Here is a 19,747-nt window from a genome sequence, read left to right on the forward strand (position 1 = left end):
CTAATTCATATATTATCTAAAAATTTATTAAAATATAATAAAAATACTAGCATATGGTCACATATAAAGTGTGAGAAAGTTTTTTATTTTTGTTTTTGAAATAGAACGAAAGAGGAAGAGAATGATAGACAATGTGGGAGTGAGAAGTTTTTTTTTTTATTTTTTAATTAGAGATATGTTAAGATTACATGTAGGTGATGTTTTGATAAAAAAAACACCAAATTTTGGTTGTGTGAAATTACATTTCTGTCCCATATTTCTTATTCATGTTCTGTTTTAATTAGAAGGTTAAACTGATAATTTTATAAGATTTTGATTGACAATGAGTGTTTTTTTAATTAGTAGAGATTATTTGATAAATAAGTGAACAAAAAATTACAATATTACAACGTTATGTATATTTCTCACATGATAATGCGTGATGATATCAATTACAAACATAATGACGTACTCTGTGTATATAAATCTATAGCCGTATTTGGCTCCATCTCATTTTTCTTGTTGTGGGCACCATTGATTGGGTAGAAACTTATGTGACATGTCACTTGTCCGCTAGCACACATGCATTTAGGTGTCGTATCCCCATTTTTTCATGAGAAAAACTAAAGTAAGAAAATCTTGAACACGTTATTCGTAAAACCTTTTTTAAGAAGTATGAAGACTCTTGTATTCGATCTCATTCTACACGACCTAACGTTTATCATCATCTTTTTGAGTGCTGTCCTAAAAAAAGCAACCTTATTAAAATTTCAAATCTATTTTGTTGGACTCCAATATCAGAGGTTCGTTTTTTGTATGTCGTGAGCGGACGAATAACCCGAAACAAAAGCCTATCAGAAGAATTTGTTATATTCACCATATTCTTAGGGCCCTCAAACGAACTTTTACTTTTGGTCACGCACGCACCAACAACATTTATACAACCGCGCGCACACACAAACGAAACCCAAAAAATAAGAAGAGAGCGGAGAGGGAGGCAAACAAACACAAAACGGGAAAAGAAACCGAAAATTCAAACCCCACCCTATTCTACTCTACAATTACAAACGCAACCCAAGTTGCTACTCGCTCCATCAGTCGCCCGCTCTCTCGCCCGCTCTCTCGCTCTCTCGCTCTCTCGCTCTCGTACGCTCCTCGTCCTCCTACATCTCTCTCTACTGCTTCATTTTCAAGCTGTCTTTATTTCCCTCCCCCCCCTTTTCTCTCTCTCTATATCCTTTTTCCTCTAATTAATATATAAATAAATACCCACACACCCGTTCGCTGCTTCCTCGGCACTATTCTCTTTCCTTCTCTCTCCTAGGGTTTGGGTGGTTTCAGGTGTCTCTGTTTCGTCGTCTCCACACCAGCTATCGCCCTCTAGGGTTTATCGGTTTGGGTCTCTACGATCGTCCTTCCTTTTCTTTCTCTCTTGCTCACTCAGTGGCTATGGCGGCTGAGAAGCTAAGGGACTTGAGCCAGCCGATTGACGTTGGCTTGCTCGATGCCACCGTCGTCGCCTTCTACGGCACCGGATCTAAGGAGGAGGTGAGCGATTGCTGCTTCTGTCTATCTTTACTTTCTGTTTGTTTTCCGACCAAGTGTGCCCAATTTGCAACTGCAATCGGGGTTTTTGTGCCGAGGGTTTAAGCTTTCTGTTTGGGTTCTTAGAGGTTGAGGGGAAATTGAAGTTCTCAGCCCTAGGGTTGAACACTTGAAAACCTTCATTTGGGGAGTTTTTACTTTAGGGGAAAATGGAGCCTAACTTCAATGTCTTTCATCGGGGAACATTTGAGCGTTTGATGGATTACTGGACATTAGCTATATGCCTATTTTTGGGTTGTTAGGTTCGGTGGGTTTGGAAGAGAGATATTTTAATGGTCACGCCGCGTAAAATTGTATGCTCTCAAATAATTCATATACTATTAAGTGAATTGGTAATCGGTTTCAGTATAAAATTTGGAATAATCAATCTTTCATCCTCAACACTTCCGGAACTAAACATACCATGATTGAGTAATGATGGTGAACTGGTTATTTTGTGACTGCATTACATTATTCTGTTTGAAAAAATATGAATGCATTGCAATGTTTATTGAATGCTTAATACCAGGATTGCTCTTTGTTTAGACGAACTAGGTTTACAAAAACATTTCAGCTTCCCTTACCAAAACGATTATTAGTATTCATATGGTATTTGAATAACGGAGGTGTTGGTAAATTATATGCTTAACTTGTAATTTTGTGGCCCTTAGTTTAGTTCTCCAAGTATTTTATGTTCTAAGAGTAATTTTGCTCCATGTGTTGACAATACAGAGGACAGCTGCAGACCAGATATTGAGGGACTTGCAAAACAATCCTGATATGTGGCTCCAAGTTGTGCACATTTTACAGAGCGCAAAGAACCTAAACACCAAGTTCTTTGCCCTGCAGGTCAGTTGTGTTGCATAACAATCTATGACCAGTGCATTTACTTTTTGTCTAACAAGGCCACTGTCAGATGCCCAGATGGTCCTTGCAGTTGGGCAGCAAGGCTGAAGCAAGCCAAAAATAGAATGCCTTTATGTGGGTACAACAACAACAATAATAATCAAGTTGACTGCTTAGGTGTAGATTTTGTTCTTTGTTAAACAAGGCATCAGATAAAGTCTACAGAATGCTTATACCATCTAATCTTGTTGCATATTCATTGGCTTTCTCATGGTTTGGTGCTTTGGAAAAAATTCTATGCAGCTTTTCATTACAACCCGTATAAATCTTTCTAATTGTAATTTAAGGTGCTGATATTATGAGGGTTTTCTTTGCATCCACATTCAGGTCCTAGAAGGGGTTATCAAGTATAGGTGGAATGCATTGCCTGTTGAACAGAGAGACGGAATGAAAAATTATATCTCTGATGTCATTGTACAGGTATGAATCATGCAGTAAATATATGAGGATTGCAAGTTTTGCTCGTTTAGATAGTCGTGTAGTAAATTTCCTTTCTTACCTTTGGTTCCTTTTGTGAAGCTATCAAGTAATGAGGCCTCTTTTCGAATGGAAAGACTTTATGTCAGCAAACTCAATATTATACTGGTTCAGGTATTTCCTTCTTTCTCTCCCATTAGGATTATTGCATTTGTTGCTTTTTTTGGTTAGTTTGTTGTATCAAGCACTTTGTTTTCTTTTCTGTTTGTCTGTTGGCTTTTTCTATTTGATAGTATCTGAAATTTACTTGTTATATTCAAATCTGTAATTGCTTGCTTTGGATATGTTTGTGATGTAATATATCGACATTACTCCATGTACAGATTTTGAAGCATGATTGGCCGACTAAATGGCGAAGCTTTATTCCAGATCTTGTATCAGCAGCTAAAACTAGTGAAACCATTTGCGAGAATTGTATGGCCATATTGAAGGTAAGTGTTTTTAATGTTGAATGTTAAAGATTGAAATCCAATTGATTATGGCTTCATTGGGTCGGTACTAATTGCTTGAATGTGTTACCTTCAGCTCCTAAGTGAAGAGGTTTTTGATTTCTCAAGGGGGGAAATGACACAGTTGAAGATTAAAGAGCTTAAACAATCATTGAACAGGTTATTGGCTGCTGAATTTGGTATCTTTGTTCTTAATTGGATGGGGGTGTCAATTTATTCTGTTTCTGACATGCCATACTTTTACTTGTTGATTTATTGGGTTTGTTTAATGTGTTTATTTACTCTCTATTGTGTTTGATTTTCTTTTTTCTTTTTGCAGTGAGTTTCAACTCATTCATGAGTTGTGCTTATATGTACTATCAGCCTCTCAACGAACTGAGCTGATACGTGCAACTTTATCCACATTGCATGCTTTCCTTTCATGGATTCCCCTGGGCTATATTTTTGAGTCCCCTTTGGTGCGTATAACACTGTTGTGGTTCTTGATTACCCTTCCAAATGATTTATCCTTATCTTTCTATATTGTGTCTGTATTTTACAGCTTGAAACCCTTCTGAAGTTTTTTCCCATGCCTTTATATCGGAATCTTGCCCTTCAATGTCTAACGGAGGTACATTGTTATTCCATTTGTATTAAGCAATTATGTGGTTGTTGCACGTATGCAAAAAGCAACGAGGAGATCTTGTGATATTGCTGCTTCCAATTATTTAGTATTTATATCTGCGATTTTGGTTTTCAGGTTGCAGCACTTAGTTTCGGTGAATTCTATAATGCACAATATGTTAAGATGTACAATATATTCATGGTGCAGTTACAGGTGTGTAAATTTATCAGTTTTCTTTTATATTCTTAGTTCTTACACCTAGTTTTAGCTCCACATTCAGTGTTTAATGTGTAGTTATGAATACATGGAATGAGAAAAATACATTTAAGAAACAGACGTCTAATTTGATAAGTTTATTGTAAAAAAAAAAGGTTAAAGTTTCAGCCAAATATGAAAGTGGCAAGTTTATAAACTTGGTTTGCTGATTTATAATTTAGTATCTAGTTTATGGGTTTAAAGTACTTAAAGAAGTATTCAATTTTTAATCATTTTATAGGGAATTGTCATTGGCACTTCAAAAATCTAATTGTGGACTCCAAACTTTCTATGTTTAGAAAGCAAAATACTCTTATGGGAGTGCACAATTAGATTTTTGGAGTGCGGATAATAGTTCCCTTTTTATTAGATTTCTAATGTTTTGAAGAAAATAACCAATAATTGAAAACTATAAAGGCATAAGGATTGCTGGAGTAAGTATACTCACATAAATTGTGCATAATTTTAATGGACATATCCTAGGGCAAATTTTCTGATTCGTCTACTCTTGCAATATAATTTGACTTGCATCATTGTCTGATTCTTTCCATAATGCTTTTGACTTTTTTTAATGAAACAATTAGACTATTCTCCCATCCACCACAAACATCCCTGAAGCTTATGCAAATGGATCTGGCGAGGAACAGGTACAATTTATCTAATGATTGTGGGCTTCCCTATTGTTTGTGTTTGTGTATTGAACTATTTTCTTATGGTGTTGTTTTGTCAGGCATTCATTCAGAACTTGGCACTGTTTCTCACTTCGTTTTACAAGGCAAGTTTCTTCTCTTTCAGATGAATATGTTGATGTACTGCCTTGCCTTAACGAGCTTTATATTAATCCTTAAGCATCTGTTGAGGAGTGAAGACATTGCTGATTGTCTCTACTTATATTTTTGCAGTCGCATATTCGTGTTCTTGAAACCACACCAGAGACTATAGCTGCATTGCTGATGGGTCTTGAATATCTTATAAACATCTCATATGTGGATGACACCGAAGTTTTTAAGGTATGATTAATTGTGACTTGTTCTCCCTCTCTCTCTCTCTCTCTCTCTCTCTCTCCCCCTCCCCTCCTCCTTGAACCGATGATTTTAAGATTTGACTTGGACTTCGTTGTTTTGATCAGGTTTGCTTAGACTATTGGAATGCCTTGGTTTTGGAACTGTTTGAGGCACATCATAATCTGGATAACCCTGCAGCATCTGCCAATATGATGGGGTTGCAGGTATTTGAATACTTCCATATTTATACTAGTTGTTGCTTTGAGTTTCCCTTTTATACCTACATGAGTGTATTCTAGTTCACTTACAAATTTGTCATTTTATATTTTTTTATGTTGTACTTTGTAGATTTCCTTTTAATTCCATTGCAAGAATAACCTGTATCATACATTGATATGCAGATGAATTTGCTTCCTAGTATGGTTGATGGCCTTGGCTCACAACTTTTGCAAAGGCGGCAAATATATGTTGGTATTATGTCAAAGTTGAGGTTGCTCATGATCTGTCGTATGGCTAAGCCAGAAGAGGTTCTCATTGTTGAAGATGAGAACGGGAACATTGTTCGTGAGACCTTGAAGGACAATGATGTTCTAGTTCAATATAAGGTGATAAATCTTGTATTGCTGATATATTTATAACTTTTTAAGCTATCAAGTTCATGGTAATCTTTTCTTGTAATGAAAATATGGGCGCTAGTCTCTTCTAGATGAAGTTTATTTGGCATTTCTGTATATAAAGAAATAATATAATATTTGTTGACAAGGTGGGGGATTCTAAAGAATTGGATAGCTTCTTTTTAGGTGTCATTGTCAATACATTGTAAGGGTGTTCCTGTCGTTTTGAGTCAGCATGATATAGTGGGTGTTTTAGCTTAGTGTATTTGATATGATTTGATTTTGGCACAAACTCAGTTTTTATCATATGCTTCTTTGTCTGAATAATAGAAAATTATTGAATTATTTATGATTTTCTCCCGTCAGTTTTTTCATATTTCATTCTGTTATTGTTATTGTTCATGATCTTGCAGATCATGAGGGAGACACTGATATATTTGTCACACCTTGACCACGATGACACTGAGAAGCAGGTAAAGGGTAGTTTTTTCTTTGAAGTAAAATTAAACAATAACTAAGGTTCATTCTACTTGTTGATTCCCTTGATGCATAACCCTGCAAGATGATGCTTTTAGCATTATGTTATCTTGCCTTGATAATTTTTCATATAATTTGAAATAATCTTCTTTCATATGTGATCTAACTCATCATGCACTGAGAATATTCCTTTTAGTATAATCTCTGTTGTGGGGAACCACTAAAGTGAACTTATTTTTCCTGTTTTTTATTTCTATCTGATATTTCTCTTTCCACTGACATTTGGAAACAGATGCTAAAGAAATTAAACAAACAACTGACTGGTGAGGATTGGGCATGGAACAACTTAAACACATTATGCTGGGCAATAGGGTCCATATCTGGTTCCATGATGGAAGAACAGGTATGCTTTGTCTTTAATCATTTTTATTATTTGAAGAATTGACTGAAGTAATTTTTTTTATGATGATTTCATTATGTCTTGTGCTTTTTATACCGTTATTGTCTCAGAATTTGTTTTGATGCTTCTTACCCTTTGCTCTTCGCAGGAAAATAGATTTTTGGTGATGGTCATTCGCGACTTGCTGAACTTGTGTGAAATCATAAAAGGGAAAGATAATAAAGCAGTTATTGCAAGCAACATCATGTAAGTATTTGTGGTCCTACCAATTTTTTTTAGCTTAAGCTAAAGGTTTCACTGCCCTAAATCTGTTACCAATAGGTTTCACTGACCTGTATTTTTATAGGATAATATCCTTATAAATGAAGCTTTGCTTTGTTTTCAGGTATGTTGTCGGACAGTACCCAAGGTTCTTAAGAGCTCATTGGAAGTTCTTAAAGACTGTTGTGAATAAGTTGTTTGAGTTTATGCATGAAACGCATCCTGGAGTTCAGGTGATTTTTTTTATTATCACGTTTAAGGTTGCTTTTAAAATTTTAAACTTAAAATGTACATGTTAATTGATGCAAAGTTTTTTATGGTATTGCTAGTGTTATTTAAGTATTTATGATAATCTGGGACTATCTTTTTTATTGGGGTTGTCTGGGGTGGTCCCTGGTGTTCAGTTATATGCACATGTTTCCTTAATATCAGTCTTCTATAACTGTTGTTGCATATGTTTCAGGACATGGCCTGCGACACATTCTTGAAAATTGTTCAAAAGTGCAAGCGTAAATTTGTTATTGTACAGGTGTTTTCTCTTATAAGTTGGCATTAGAATCGGCCTTGTCATAGAAGTTGAGATTGTTTTCTCATTGACTGCTTCTATGATTTACAGGTTGGAGAAAATGAACCATTTGTGTCTGAACTCCTGACAAGCCTGCCGAGTACTGTTGGCGATCTTCAACCTCACCAGATTCATACTTTCTATGAAGCTGTATGCCTTTCTTATGTTCTTTTTTCTACATAGTTAGACCAATGCCAATGGTTGGGGTTAAAACCTAAATTTTTAGCCCAGAAAATTTAGGTTATAATCCAAAATAGTTTTTCTCCTTCAGTGGTTTTGGCTTAAAATTTTAGCCTGAAATTATATTAAAGAATGATTTTGGGCTAATTTTTTTTTTTCAGTAACTTTTTTTAAAAATAAAATTTATTTAGATTTTCCTTATTCATTTTTGCGAACATTTTAACCTAAAAATATTTAAATTCCGATAAATAATGAAAAAACACTAAACCTACCTCATTCTTACACATATGCACCACATGAAAGAACATGGAAAACCACAACCTACTCCATTCTTAAACACATAGGTGGGTAGAAAGAAAAAAAGGAAGAACTGTTTGGCGAAAGTGAATTTTGTGTCGATGTTTGAACAAATTCATAGGTATTTGTAGAGTTTTTAGGTGAATTTTGATTTAAATAATATCTTTTAATTGTTTTAGCCAAATTTTGGGTTGGTTGATCTTTTTTTACCATTAGATTTAATGTATTTATAGATTTGATTTAAAAAAAAAAATAGTGGTTGGTCTTGCCGCAAGCCGACAAAATCAGCAACTGGGTCCCAGCGCTGAGTCCAGCCACTAACCTTGGTTCATTTTCTGGGCTAAATTTGGCCCAAAAATAAGTTTCAACCCAAACCCTTTTTAGCCCAATGATGGAGATCTTTGGTCGAGTTTAAAACCTAAATTTTGAGTTTTAACCCAACCTTTGGAGTTGGTCTTATACATAAAAATTTGTTATAAACAATTGCCTGTTATTTATCTTAGGTGGGTCATATGATTCAAGCAGAGTCTGATCCCAAGAAGAGAGAAGAATATCTACAGAGATTGATGGGTCTCCCAAATCAGGTATATTTCGATATATGTGCAATGTGCATGACTGCTTGCAAGTGCTCAGAATAGCTTGTTGCTTATTATATTAGCTTGTTCACCAGAAATGGGCCGAGATTATAGGGCAAGCACGCCTAAGTGTTGATTTCCTGAAGGATCAGGAGGTAATTCGGACTGTGCTTAATATATTACAGGTATGATTTTCAAATTTTGTTATTTAGGTATTCTGTAGTCAACCATATCATGGATCATGGAGATATTATTGATAAGATTATTGACTTAGCTTTGTTGTATCTTGTTTTCTCTTTTCTTTTTCTTACTGTTCTGTTGTCAGTTGAACTTGTTTATGTTAGATTGTGCAATTTCTGTTAGGTGAGCTGTTGTTTTTGTAGCAGCATCTTTCTGTGAACTTTACTGCATCCAAAGTGGGCCTTATATGTGTCATCCTTTTATTCTTTCCTTTACATACTTGGTATTTTACAAGCATTGTTCATCCTATTGTGTCATGTCAATATCAAATGTGATTGTTCTTGTGGCTGTAGCCACTTTTGATTATATTTTAGTCTGTTGTTTTGCTTTTGAAAGGATTGTGAGTACCTGGTGTGATTCTGTTGTTGATTTGCAGACAAATACTAGCGTTGCGAGCTCCCTTGGAACGTTTTTCCTGTCTCAGATCTCAATGATCTTTCTGGACATGCTTAATGTGTACAGGTATGACCGATGCTTTCAGGCATAGAAAGATTTTCAGATGTTTAATTTGGTTTCTTTTTAACTAATACGGTTATGCGTGGCACTATTTATTTTGTACAGGATGTACAGTGAGCTTGTATCTAGTAACATTGCAGAAGGGGGTCCCTTTGCTTCCAAAACATCCTATGTTAAACTTCTTCGGTGGGACCTTTTGTACAAATTCCCTTTCAGTTTAACAATTAAACCTCAAATACCATGTTTTGATTTAGTCCTCCAACAGGTCGGTGAAGAGGGAGACTCTTAAGTTGATCGAGACATTCTTGGACAAGGCAGAAGACCAACCACAGATAGGAAAACAAATTGTGCCTCCCATGTTGGATCCAGTCCTAGGGGACTATGCCAGGAATTTGCCTGATGCTAGAGAGTCGGAGGTTTTGTCACTTTTTGCCACTATCATAAATAAGTATGTTATCTTTCTTTCATTATCTTGTCTTTTTTGCTTTGACTACAACTAGATATGATAGTGTCGTGCTAAAAACCACAGCCAACTAAAAGGACTAGTAAGCTGCTGCCTACATTTTGCTTCTGGCTAAAGAATTTGCTATTTGTTTTCTTTAGTGTCTTCCGGTGCCTTATATTTGTACCCCTTGTTTTTAGGTACAAGGGTGCAATGATAGATGATGTGCCAAGAATATTTGAAGCTGTTTTCCAGTGCACATTGGAGGTAAGAATGTGGCCCATTCAGCAATGGTCCAGAACAATTGTGATTTTTTTATTAATGTTCGAAGCAATATCAATAATACTGCCTTACATTTAGATGCCACACACGTCTACTCCCTATATTTTTGTTGTATGAATGTATGTATGTATCTTTGCCAAAGCATTTGAAAGTCTGGTCATGTGCCATCCTTTATAAAATTTTGGAAGTAGCATATCAAATTATTTGTTTGTCTTTTGGAGTTGATGTGATCATCAAGTAGCATAAATCAGTTAATTTGGTTTCTACTTCCATGACAGTCACACTACATTTCTGGCCAAACATGTTACTATATGTCCAAGTTCTTTTCGCTATCCCTTTCTCCATAAGCATTCGTGAAGAGGATGGATCTCAGATACGTTTATTTGCACATCCTCTGATACCAAATAGCGTTTGGAGTGATGGCTAAATCTGAAATCATTAAAATTCGATTTGGCTGAACATGTTAGTATTCTTACCAAGGCCCTTTTCGGCATGCCCTTCTCCACAATGCATTGCTGAAGAGGGATTTTAGCATCGTGGTGTTGGTGTTATGTTTATGTTGCATCCTCTGAGGTCTGATGCCAAAGAACCTCTGGAGTGACAGCTAAAATTTTGAAAATTTGATTTGTACCTTAGTTGTTTTCTTACATGTCTTTAATCTGTGCCGTTGCAGATGATCACCAAAAATTTTGAAGATTACCCAGAGCATCGATTGAAGTTCTTTTCTTTGCTTCGTGCCATTGCTGCACACTGCTTTGCTGCATTGATTCGATTATCGAGTCCGGTACGTGTTTAAATCTTTCCCACTTGTCTGTCTGCCGTTATTGTCAATGTCAGCTGGTTAGATGAGGGATTATTGGCTTCTGTTATAATTAAATTTTTGGTATACTTCAGCAACTGAAGCTTGTCATGGATTCAATTATATGGGCGTTTCGGCACACTGAAAGAAATATTGCTGAAACTGGGCTGAACCTGTTGTTGGAAATGCTGAGAAACTTTCAGGTGTGATATCGTGCATTTTTTTCATTAGCCATGTTGTAATGCCATTTAAGCTCACTGTCTTGGTTGATTTGACAGAATTCAGAGTTCTGCAATCAGTTTTACCGTACATACTTTCTGACAATCGAGCAAGAAATATTTGCTGTCTTGACTGATACATTTCATAAGCCTGGGTTCAAGTTGCATGTCTTGGTTCTCCAACATTTGTTTAGCCTGGTAATGTATCTTGCCATACCTTGGAGTTCTTTCCTTGATTCATAAGCTTGCATAAATTAAAAGTTACATATTTACTGTTTACAGGTGGGAAGTAATCTGTTGAAGGAGCCTTTATGGGATGTTGCAGCTGTTCCTTATCAATATCCTAATAATGGAATGTTTGTTCGTGAATATACGATAAAGCTTTTGAGTACTTCATTCCCGAACATGACTGGGGCGGAGGTATATAACTATGAATACTTTTATGTTTATCTCTCTTTTTTTCTAGGTATATCACTTACCTGAAGGTTTTTTTCCAGGTTGCTCAATTTGTGAATGGACTATTTGAATCGACGGCTGACATACCCACTTTTAAAAATCACATCCGAGACTTCCTAGTGCAATCCAAAGAATTTTCAGCACAGGTAGGATACCAGAAGCATCAGTTGTTTGGACTCCCAAATTCAGAGAGATGTGCATTTTATTATTAGTTTCCCATTCAGTCAAGGAAGATTAGATATTCATCTACGTTGACTAATTTTTTATGTTGATGTTAAATGTTGCATCTTCCATTCTCGTAGTCTTTTGCTGGGATGAGGCTAATATGGATGTTAAACGGTATGTTGTGATTGTGCAGGACAACAAAGATCTTTATGCCGAGGAGGCTGCTGCTCAGAGAGAGAAAGACAGGCAACGAATGCTTTCTATTCCTGGGCTTATTGCCCCCAATGAGATACAGGACGAAATGGTTGATTCCTAGGCGGCTGATTTTAATGATGAAGCTAATTTCGTGGACAATAGATGGAGATGCAAATGGATTCAATCCTCGGAATCTTTGAAATGCAAATACGGCATTTTTTCCCCTAATTAGTTTCCATTTTGTTTCTTAGTTTAAAATTAGTTTAGATCACGAAGGCGCCCGTAGAGTGGTGTTTGCACTCTGTTGCCTTTTAAGTCTACTGGGATGGCTGTAGAGTATTTTTGGTGCTGATTTAGGGAGGGAGATATTGAGGAGTGTTTTGCTGGATCAAAATTAATCATGTGTAGTTTGAACTCGCCAGGCGGGGTGGCATTTATGTTATTTGCCATAGGTGTAATATATACTACCCACGCTGGGTTGCGCACAAGTAGCTCATATTATTTTTGTTTTGTTTCGTTTCTCAATAGAACGTGGTTGTCTCGTTGATTTCATGAGGTTTAGGATGCAGATTTTTTTTGTTACTTGTTAAGATTTGTGTGAATTCTGTAATTTGATTGTGCTTACTACATGTTTCTATTTCATTTATAAATCCTCTCCCAATTCTTTTTTGGGTTCATCAGTTATGTGATGTCTCTTTCTTTTCTGCTTGGTTGCTTTACTAACCGTAGGAATTGACCTTGTCAGTATCGGTACAAATGACCCTTCCCTTATGTTCGGCTTTAGCAATAGCTCCAGAATCTAACGCCACTTGCCATTCCAATTCAATTCCAACAATGCACTTTTCAGACCGAGAAAGCGGAGCCACAGCTGTAGATATCGATATTTTGACGATCAGTAGTTAACCATGGCCTTGATGGGTAGGTTTGATAGAATAGGCAATAATAAGATCAAGGTTTTAGTAAATGACTTAGAGAAGAGCAGTGACATTGATCCAAAAGAAATCATTTCATATAAATCAGGGAGTTTTAACAAAACACTCCCGGTACTTTCCTGCTACTATTCATTATACTTTTAAAAAAAAACTTTTCATTGAAAATGAAATTTTTTTGAATTTTTCTTAATTTTCCTTACAAATAAATATGTCCGCCCGTAGATGGTACATAATCATTGCGCTAGATAAAGGTATTATAGGTTGTTATTTATGGTGCTACGTTTATTGTCCTCGCACTATGCTTTATTGGATCCTGATATAACATCCAACAACGATTTGAAGTTCCGAGTGGAGCTCCCCTGTGGTCCAAGCGCCTCTACTGCGAGTTGTTTGACCTTCTTTATATTGTCTCTGAATTTCCTCCCACTTTCTGCCAACAAAACCACTTCCAAACTTTTTACCAGCCCCTCCGTGGTAAAAACTCCTCCCTCCACATTTACCCCTATCTCCAACACGTCCTCCACCATCCTTGCATTAAGCCTGTGGTCTCCAAAAAATGGCCTACAAATCATGGGCACCCCTCCGGCTATAGTCTCCAGCAGCGAGTTCCAGCCGCAATGTGACACGAAAGCTCCGACCGAAGCGTGGGCCAGGACATGCGGCTGAGGAGCCCACGGCACCACCATCCCGTTCAACTTTGACAATCTTTTTGTCAAGAACTCTTTCAGCAACGGTGTCTTGAAGTTGTCCTTGAGCGACCACAAGAAGGGAGCCCCCGTGGCTTCCAGGGCCTCCGCTATTGCTAGCAGCTCCTTCTCCGGCGGGGTCGCCACGGACCCGAAACTGACGTACACGACGGAGGATGGAGCGTCTTGCTTGTCAAGCCACGACAAGCAAGCGTCCGACGGTGGCAGCGGGGACGCTACGTTGGAAGGTCCTACGTTGAGGAGTTTGTTGAATTTGGACTTTAGGTCGTTTGTTACGGGGAGGTCGAGTTCTTCGAAACAGTTCATGAAAACTGCGGTGGCGCGGGGGAGGAGCCGACCCATTTGAAGTAGCATGCGGGAAAATACCGAGTCCAAGTTTCCGAAAATGACTCCTTCTTGTAAGTCTTTGATTCGCACATTGGACAGTCCTTGGATGTTCACATTTTTGTCGACGATGAGCTCGTTTTCACGGCCTGTAATACCTGCATGATCAAACCTTAATGCTTAGAACGTAAAATTAAATTTCTCAGTTTTTCTAATAAAAGTACAGAAAATTTCACTTTAATCCTTAAAATAGATGAGTTTTAGATTATAACCTTGTAAGATTAAAAATCTAATTTTAGTCCCTAATACATTTAATCATCTCATTTATTAATTATATTTTTTAATGTTTCGCCTTTAAATACAGGATAAGTATAAACGTACGCACCTTGAGTTCCGATAGTGTCCCGGATGAGATCGGTATGCACGTGAACAGAGAGGGAGTTAAGCCCGGAGAGCCAGAAGGGGACCCAAAGCGCTCCCAAGTCGTCAGCCAAGTGGACTCCAAACCAAAGGAAGGCGTCGGTGATCAAGCAGCTAATATGCTTCCCGGTGTCAGCCACGGAGGCGTCTAAGCTCCTCCGTAAGTTTTCCGGTGCCGCGTTCATGAAGAGCTCTATGTCCTCCTGCGGCTTACCCGCAAAAACATACCCCTCGGGCACCCCGTCAGCCACATCGTACACCCTTAGGTTAGGCGGCATGTTATTATTGCTGTTGTTGGAAAAGAGAGAGCTGTTGGATTTCGAAGTGCTGAAGAACGAGAAGAGAGTGTTTGGGAGGGCGGCAGCTAGGCGGCGAACGATGTCAAGCATGGGACTTGCATGAGTGGCAAAAGGGAAGGCTGCGGCTGCCACGTGACGGTCGTAGGCGTCGGCGAGATGGGGCTGACCATTAGTTGTTTGTGGCTCGATTTTGGTGGGCGGCGGCGGTGCCATTACAACTTACAATGCTAATAAGAAAAGAAGTTGAATGGTAGTGCGGTTGGATGGGACTGGACTTTATATAGTCGTTAACAAGAAATGCATGCGCTACTCGCCACCTCCAATAATTGTAGAGCAGTTAGCAAGCAGGCTTACTAGGAGGACTGCTTGCCTACCATTCATTCATCGCTGGTTTCCCCTTACCTTTCTTCTTCTTCGTATGGTATTGGTTATGTCCACGATTGGCCGTGACTGACGGTTGCTATAGGTATTAACCCAATGCGGTTTATAACCCCCCAGAGGGCCCACCGGATTACTATTTGACTTGGGTGGCAATACGTGACACCAAAAGACCGAAAACAGACCACGGCACTCCCAATTTTATTAGGTAGGGAGGGGGCACCACCAAGACTTTTTGATTTGCAATGAATTTGAGTGTTGCGTGGACGATCATTTGCCCACCAACTGAACCGTATCTCGTGAACATGATAAAGACTAGCAATGATGTTCATGCGATGCTGCAATAAGACATGACATTTTAATTACATAATAGAAAATAATAGAAAACCAGAAATTGTAAAAAGGAAATTGATCATAGTAAGTCTTCACAAAAACCTACTTGGCAAGGATGGAAAATTGGCGAAAGTAGAAACCATCAACAAAGAAATGCTGAAACAAATTAGTAACCTAATTTAGATCGCATCAGGATGAATTCTGAAAATATGACTTTAACCTCTCAAATTCAAAATTTTCCATATAAAACCCGATATAAATTTTTTACTAAAAAAAACCCAATGACTAAGATCCACCTAAGTGAATTCATTAATTATATATTATTTTACACATTTTACATTTTTTAGATGCCTAAAATACCCCTATTGCATATTTGATGTGCACAATTAATTCTATGTAGATTGTAAGGAGATAGTTAATGATTTCGCAAAAAGAAAAATAAGACCTTAATGTTAAAAAAATTCATTGCATATTAATATCAAATGTAAGAATTGTTGGCTTAATTTTATGTATCTTGCATTATGAGTTCATATATATATATTTTTTTTTACAAAAAAAAAAAAAAAAAAAACCTGATACATGTAATAATACATATAAAAAAAGTAATTTACCTACCATGTACAAAAATGCTATTTGATTCAAAATGTGTATAAATATTGTACACCAACAACAAAATATTGCATAAACTTAGGAATTGGATCATGCTTTTGATTCCACAAAATGCTTTTAATTTGAATTATGCATATTATGCTATGATTTATTTAGTTTTACAAATGCTGTTACGTGGTTGAGATTTATATATTGTCAAGGCATATGCATACGCATTTTACTTGCTCATAAATATTATACTAGTGTGAAATACTAAAGTAGCCTTACGGGAGTCGCATGTAAGTTCAGGTAAGTTTATTATGTGGATTGGAATTATTGCATCATTATGACATGCATATATTCATATAGTTCACTCATCATTGTTGCACCCTGGTGTTAGTGCTCCCGCCCCGGGCCAGGGCCAATACTTCTTGTGATGATCACCTTCGCACCGCACGCTCACCTTGGATCCAAGTAGGTGCTAATCCTGTCGTACATGTCGCATTAGGCGACTCCGACTTGTAGGTGACGCGCATAGTGTTAGCCTTCATGTGATCGTAGTACTAGAGCGTATATTATTACACCTAGCCCTGTCGTACAGGTCGCACTAGGCGACTCCGACTTATGTGCTAGTTTAGATTGATGAGCAATAGGTGCAGTTGTACATGTCACATTAGGTGACTTCGACTGACATACTCGCTTAGATTTTGGAGCACATGCCTATATTTATATTACAGTTGACTTATTGTACTGTGGCATACTTCTGTATTTATTGTTGGCATGCATTTGATTTCATACTTATAAGTAGAATCTTTTTGGGAAACTATACTTGTTTTACATCGAGGGGTTAGTGTGTTCCGAAATAAATGGATTTTGAAAACCTTTGTTTTTGTGCCCACTCACCCTTCTATTTTTCACCCCTTCAGGTCCTAGTTAGCTGATTATCTCGGTGGCATGCGAGGAATAACTGGTGATTCTGACATACTCCAATTAAAAGTAGGAACTGTTTCCAGTTGTGTGCTAAACATTTATTTAGTTTCGACTGCACTACTATTGATATATATGCTTTGAATATTTGTATTCTATGGGTTCTACCCACTGCTGCGCACTCACTTTATTGGTTAAATTAGGTCCTAATTTCGGTTTTAATTTATTCACATTCTTATATCACTTGCACGTTTGTTTACGTCACCTTTGGGTGACGACTAGCACGCCTTGACTCCGGTCGGGGTGTGTCACCTACCATGTATACAAAAATGTTATTTGATTCAAAATATATAATCTAGGTTTTCTCAAAAAAAAAAAAAAAAAAAAAAAAAAAAAATATATATATATATATATATATATATAAAATCTAGGTGTAGTGTATACATATATATTTTATATAATTGGAACAAATTAATTTACCTACAAAACATTATACCCCATGTGTCACATCCCGGCCCAGAGTAGATCACTTCCCGGGCCCACCGTAGCACGATATTGTCCGCTTTGGGCTTACCATTCCCTCACGATTTTGTTTTTGGGAACTCACGAGCAACTTCCCAGTGGGTCACCCATCTTGGGATTACTCTAGCCCCATCTCGCTTAACTTCAGAGTTCCTACGGAACTCGAAGCCAGTGAGCTCCCAAAAGGCCTCGTGTTAGGTAAGGATGAGAATATACATTTAAGGATCACTACCCTGGGCGATGTGGAATGTTACAATCCACCACCCTTAGGGGCCTGATGTCCTCGTCGGCACATCACGCCTAGGGTTAGACTCTGATACCATATTGTCACATCCTGGCCTGGGGGGAATCACTTCTTGGGCCCGCTCCACCACCATAGCACGATATTGTCCGTTTTTGGCTTACCATTCCCTCAAGGTTTTGTTTTTGGGAACTCACGAGCAACTTCCCAGTGGGTTACCCATCATGAGATTACTCTAGCCCCCATCTCGATTAATTTCGGAGTTCCTAGGGAACCCGAAGCCAGTGAGCTCCCAAAAGGCCTCGTGCTAGGTAGGGATGAGAATATACATTTAAGGATCACTCCCCTGGGCGATGTGAGATGTTACAATCCACCCCCCTTAGGGGCCCAACGTCCTTGTCGGCACACCACGGCCAGGGTTAGGCTCTGATACCATATTGTCACATCCCGGCTCGGGGGAAATCACTTCCCGGGCCCGCTCCACCACCGTAGCACGATATTGTCCGCTGTGGGCATACCATTTCCTCATGGTTTTGTTTTTGGGAACGCACGAGCAACTTCCCAGTGGGTCACCCATCATGGGATTGCTCTAGCCCCCATCTCGCTTAACTTCAGAGTTCCTACGGAACCCGAAGCCAGTGAGCTCCCAAAAAGCCTCGTGCTAGGTAGGGATGAGAATATACATTTAAGGATCACTCCCCTGGGCGATGTGGGATGTTACATCGTGTGTAGTATAATATCTTCTTCTTTTTTTCACTAATACATGGAGAATAATTTACCCATAACAAGAAGAAATGTAATTTGATGTATTATATTGAAAATCATTATGTCATACCTATATTTATACAACAATAAAACGTGCCCAATATATGTAACAATACATGAAAAATAATTTACGTACAAGTTAGAGAAGTGTTATTTGATTCAAAATATATAATATGAATTTATTATAATTTTTTTTTAATAATTGGAACAAATTAATTTACTTCCCAATTAATGCAAAACATATATATCACAAAAAGGTAATTTTTTGGTATGATATGGATACAATTAATGCAATACAACAATTTATATACTTTATTTCACTTTTTCTACAATTTTAAATTTGGAATAAATTTCGCGATTTGGGAAAGTGGCATGAGTGTAAATAAATTGTATTAGTAGGTCAATAATGTTCCGATGTGGCTGCATATTTTAAATTTGGGCTTTTATTGAACGTTTATATGTAAATGGGTTTTTATCTATGAATCATGAGTTGTAAGAGTCAAAATCTAAAGCACCCTTATGTTAATTTGTTTATATAAGTGATATGTCTGCTTAGATTTCTTGTTTTATGCAGCAGACAATAGGTTTTATGGCACAAAATTGAAGTTTTTGAGGAGAAATATTTTGTTTATTTTGAAATGTGTGATGACATATAAGAGTATAACAGGAAGATGGAACAAAAGAGGTTCATTCTTGAGAACAGATTAACTTCCAGGACGGAAAGGTGTTGGTCTGTTGGAGAACATCAGAAAATAAGCAAAAAACCAGCTGGGAAAAATTGTATCAGAAATTGTGGTTTCCAATTTGTTACAATTTCTTTTTATGGCAGAAGATTGAAATTTTTTAGGAGAAAATGGGTTGTATAATGTTGGTTAAAATTGTGCACATTGTATATATGTAGATTAAGGAGAGTGGAAACATACTTGTAATTTGTACGAATTGGATACTCGCAATATCAACAACGACATAATTTCTGGCAAGACATTGGAAAAATCATATTAAAATCTATAGTAAGTTGACAGTGTAATCACACGATAGAAAACAATAGAGAATAAGAATTGGAAAAAGGGAGGTGAGCACGTTAAGTTTTCCCAAAAACTCATTATCCAAGAATGGGAAATAACGGCAAATACAAATTATCAATGAACAAATGAGGAAATACATCAGGAATTTCATTTGTGCAGCATTAGGAAGAAGTACGTTAGTTTGTTGATGGAAGCAATCCATCTGCTTATACTTTTTGGGTTTTCGCAATAGAGAAAATGATGCAATGTGTTTTTTTTCAAATGTGAAATCATACGAAATATTATAACAAAATGATTAAAGAAAACAATTTTATCGTGTTCAATTTTATAAAATTTGCACAAAAAAGGCGACAAAAATTGATTAAGGTCAAATTGTTCAATCGATCACCCATATCATCAGTGTTAT

At 37.2% G+C, this 19,747-nt stretch overlaps 2 protein-coding genes across 2 annotated transcripts; one reads left to right on the forward strand and one right to left on the reverse strand.

Moving 5' to 3' along the window:
- Positions 1–1,102: 1,102 nt before the first annotated feature.
- LOC103951515 (protein EXPORTIN 1A) lies at positions 1,103–12,530 on the forward strand. The gene is made up of 32 exons (XM_009362909.3): positions 1,103–1,527; positions 2,296–2,412; positions 2,797–2,889; positions 2,989–3,060; positions 3,270–3,377; positions 3,472–3,554; positions 3,715–3,853; positions 3,937–4,005; positions 4,135–4,212; positions 4,839–4,901; positions 4,985–5,029; positions 5,157–5,264; positions 5,384–5,482; positions 5,660–5,863; positions 6,286–6,345; positions 6,642–6,752; positions 6,898–6,995; positions 7,135–7,243; positions 7,474–7,539; positions 7,627–7,725; positions 8,556–8,636; positions 8,723–8,812; positions 9,244–9,329; positions 9,429–9,509; positions 9,589–9,771; positions 9,966–10,032; positions 10,721–10,831; positions 10,942–11,049; positions 11,125–11,262; positions 11,347–11,484; positions 11,562–11,666; positions 11,879–12,530. Exons 1-32 carry the CDS (start codon positions 1,429–1,431, stop codon positions 11,999–12,001), a joined length of 3,231 nt encoding a protein of 1,076 aa, XP_009361184.2. The 5' UTR covers positions 1,103–1,428; the 3' UTR covers positions 12,002–12,530.
- Positions 12,531–12,867: 337 nt separating this feature from the next.
- LOC103951514 (anthocyanidin 3-O-glucosyltransferase 2) lies at positions 12,868–14,985 on the reverse strand. The gene is made up of 2 exons (XM_048564991.1): positions 14,229–14,985; positions 12,868–14,001 (listed from the first exon to the last, which is right to left on the reverse strand). Exons 1-2 carry the CDS (start codon positions 14,773–14,775, stop codon positions 13,109–13,111), a joined length of 1,440 nt encoding a protein of 479 aa, XP_048420948.1. The 5' UTR covers positions 14,776–14,985; the 3' UTR covers positions 12,868–13,108.
- Between the last annotated feature and the right edge of the window lie 4,762 nt (positions 14,986–19,747).

The sequence above is a fragment of a genome, unplaced genomic scaffold, assembly GCF_019419815.1.
Source record: "Pyrus x bretschneideri cultivar Hongxiangsu unplaced genomic scaffold, Pyrus_bretschneideri_v1 Contig4, whole genome shotgun sequence".
Classification (NCBI taxonomy): Eukaryota; Viridiplantae; Streptophyta; class Magnoliopsida; order Rosales; family Rosaceae; genus Pyrus; species Pyrus x bretschneideri.

Coding starts and splice junctions, on each gene's coding strand:
- LOC103951515 (XM_009362909.3), top strand. CDS start 1,429: ATGGCGGCTGAGAAGCTAAGGGACTTGAGCCAGCCGATTGACGTTGGC. Junction 5,483..5,659: donor CCAATATGATGGGGTTGCAG/GTATTTGAATAC, acceptor ATTGATATGCAG/ATGAATTTGCTTCCTAGTAT. Junction 11,667..11,878: donor CCAAAGAATTTTCAGCACAG/GTAGGATACCAG, acceptor GTGATTGTGCAG/GACAACAAAGATCTTTATGC.
- LOC103951514 (XM_048564991.1), bottom strand. CDS start 14,775: ATGGCACCGCCGCCGCCCACCAAAATCGAGCCACAAACAACTAATGGT. Junction 14,002..14,228: donor GGACACTATCGGAACTCAAG/GTGCGTACGTTT, acceptor TTGATCATGCAG/GTATTACAGGCCGTGAAAAC.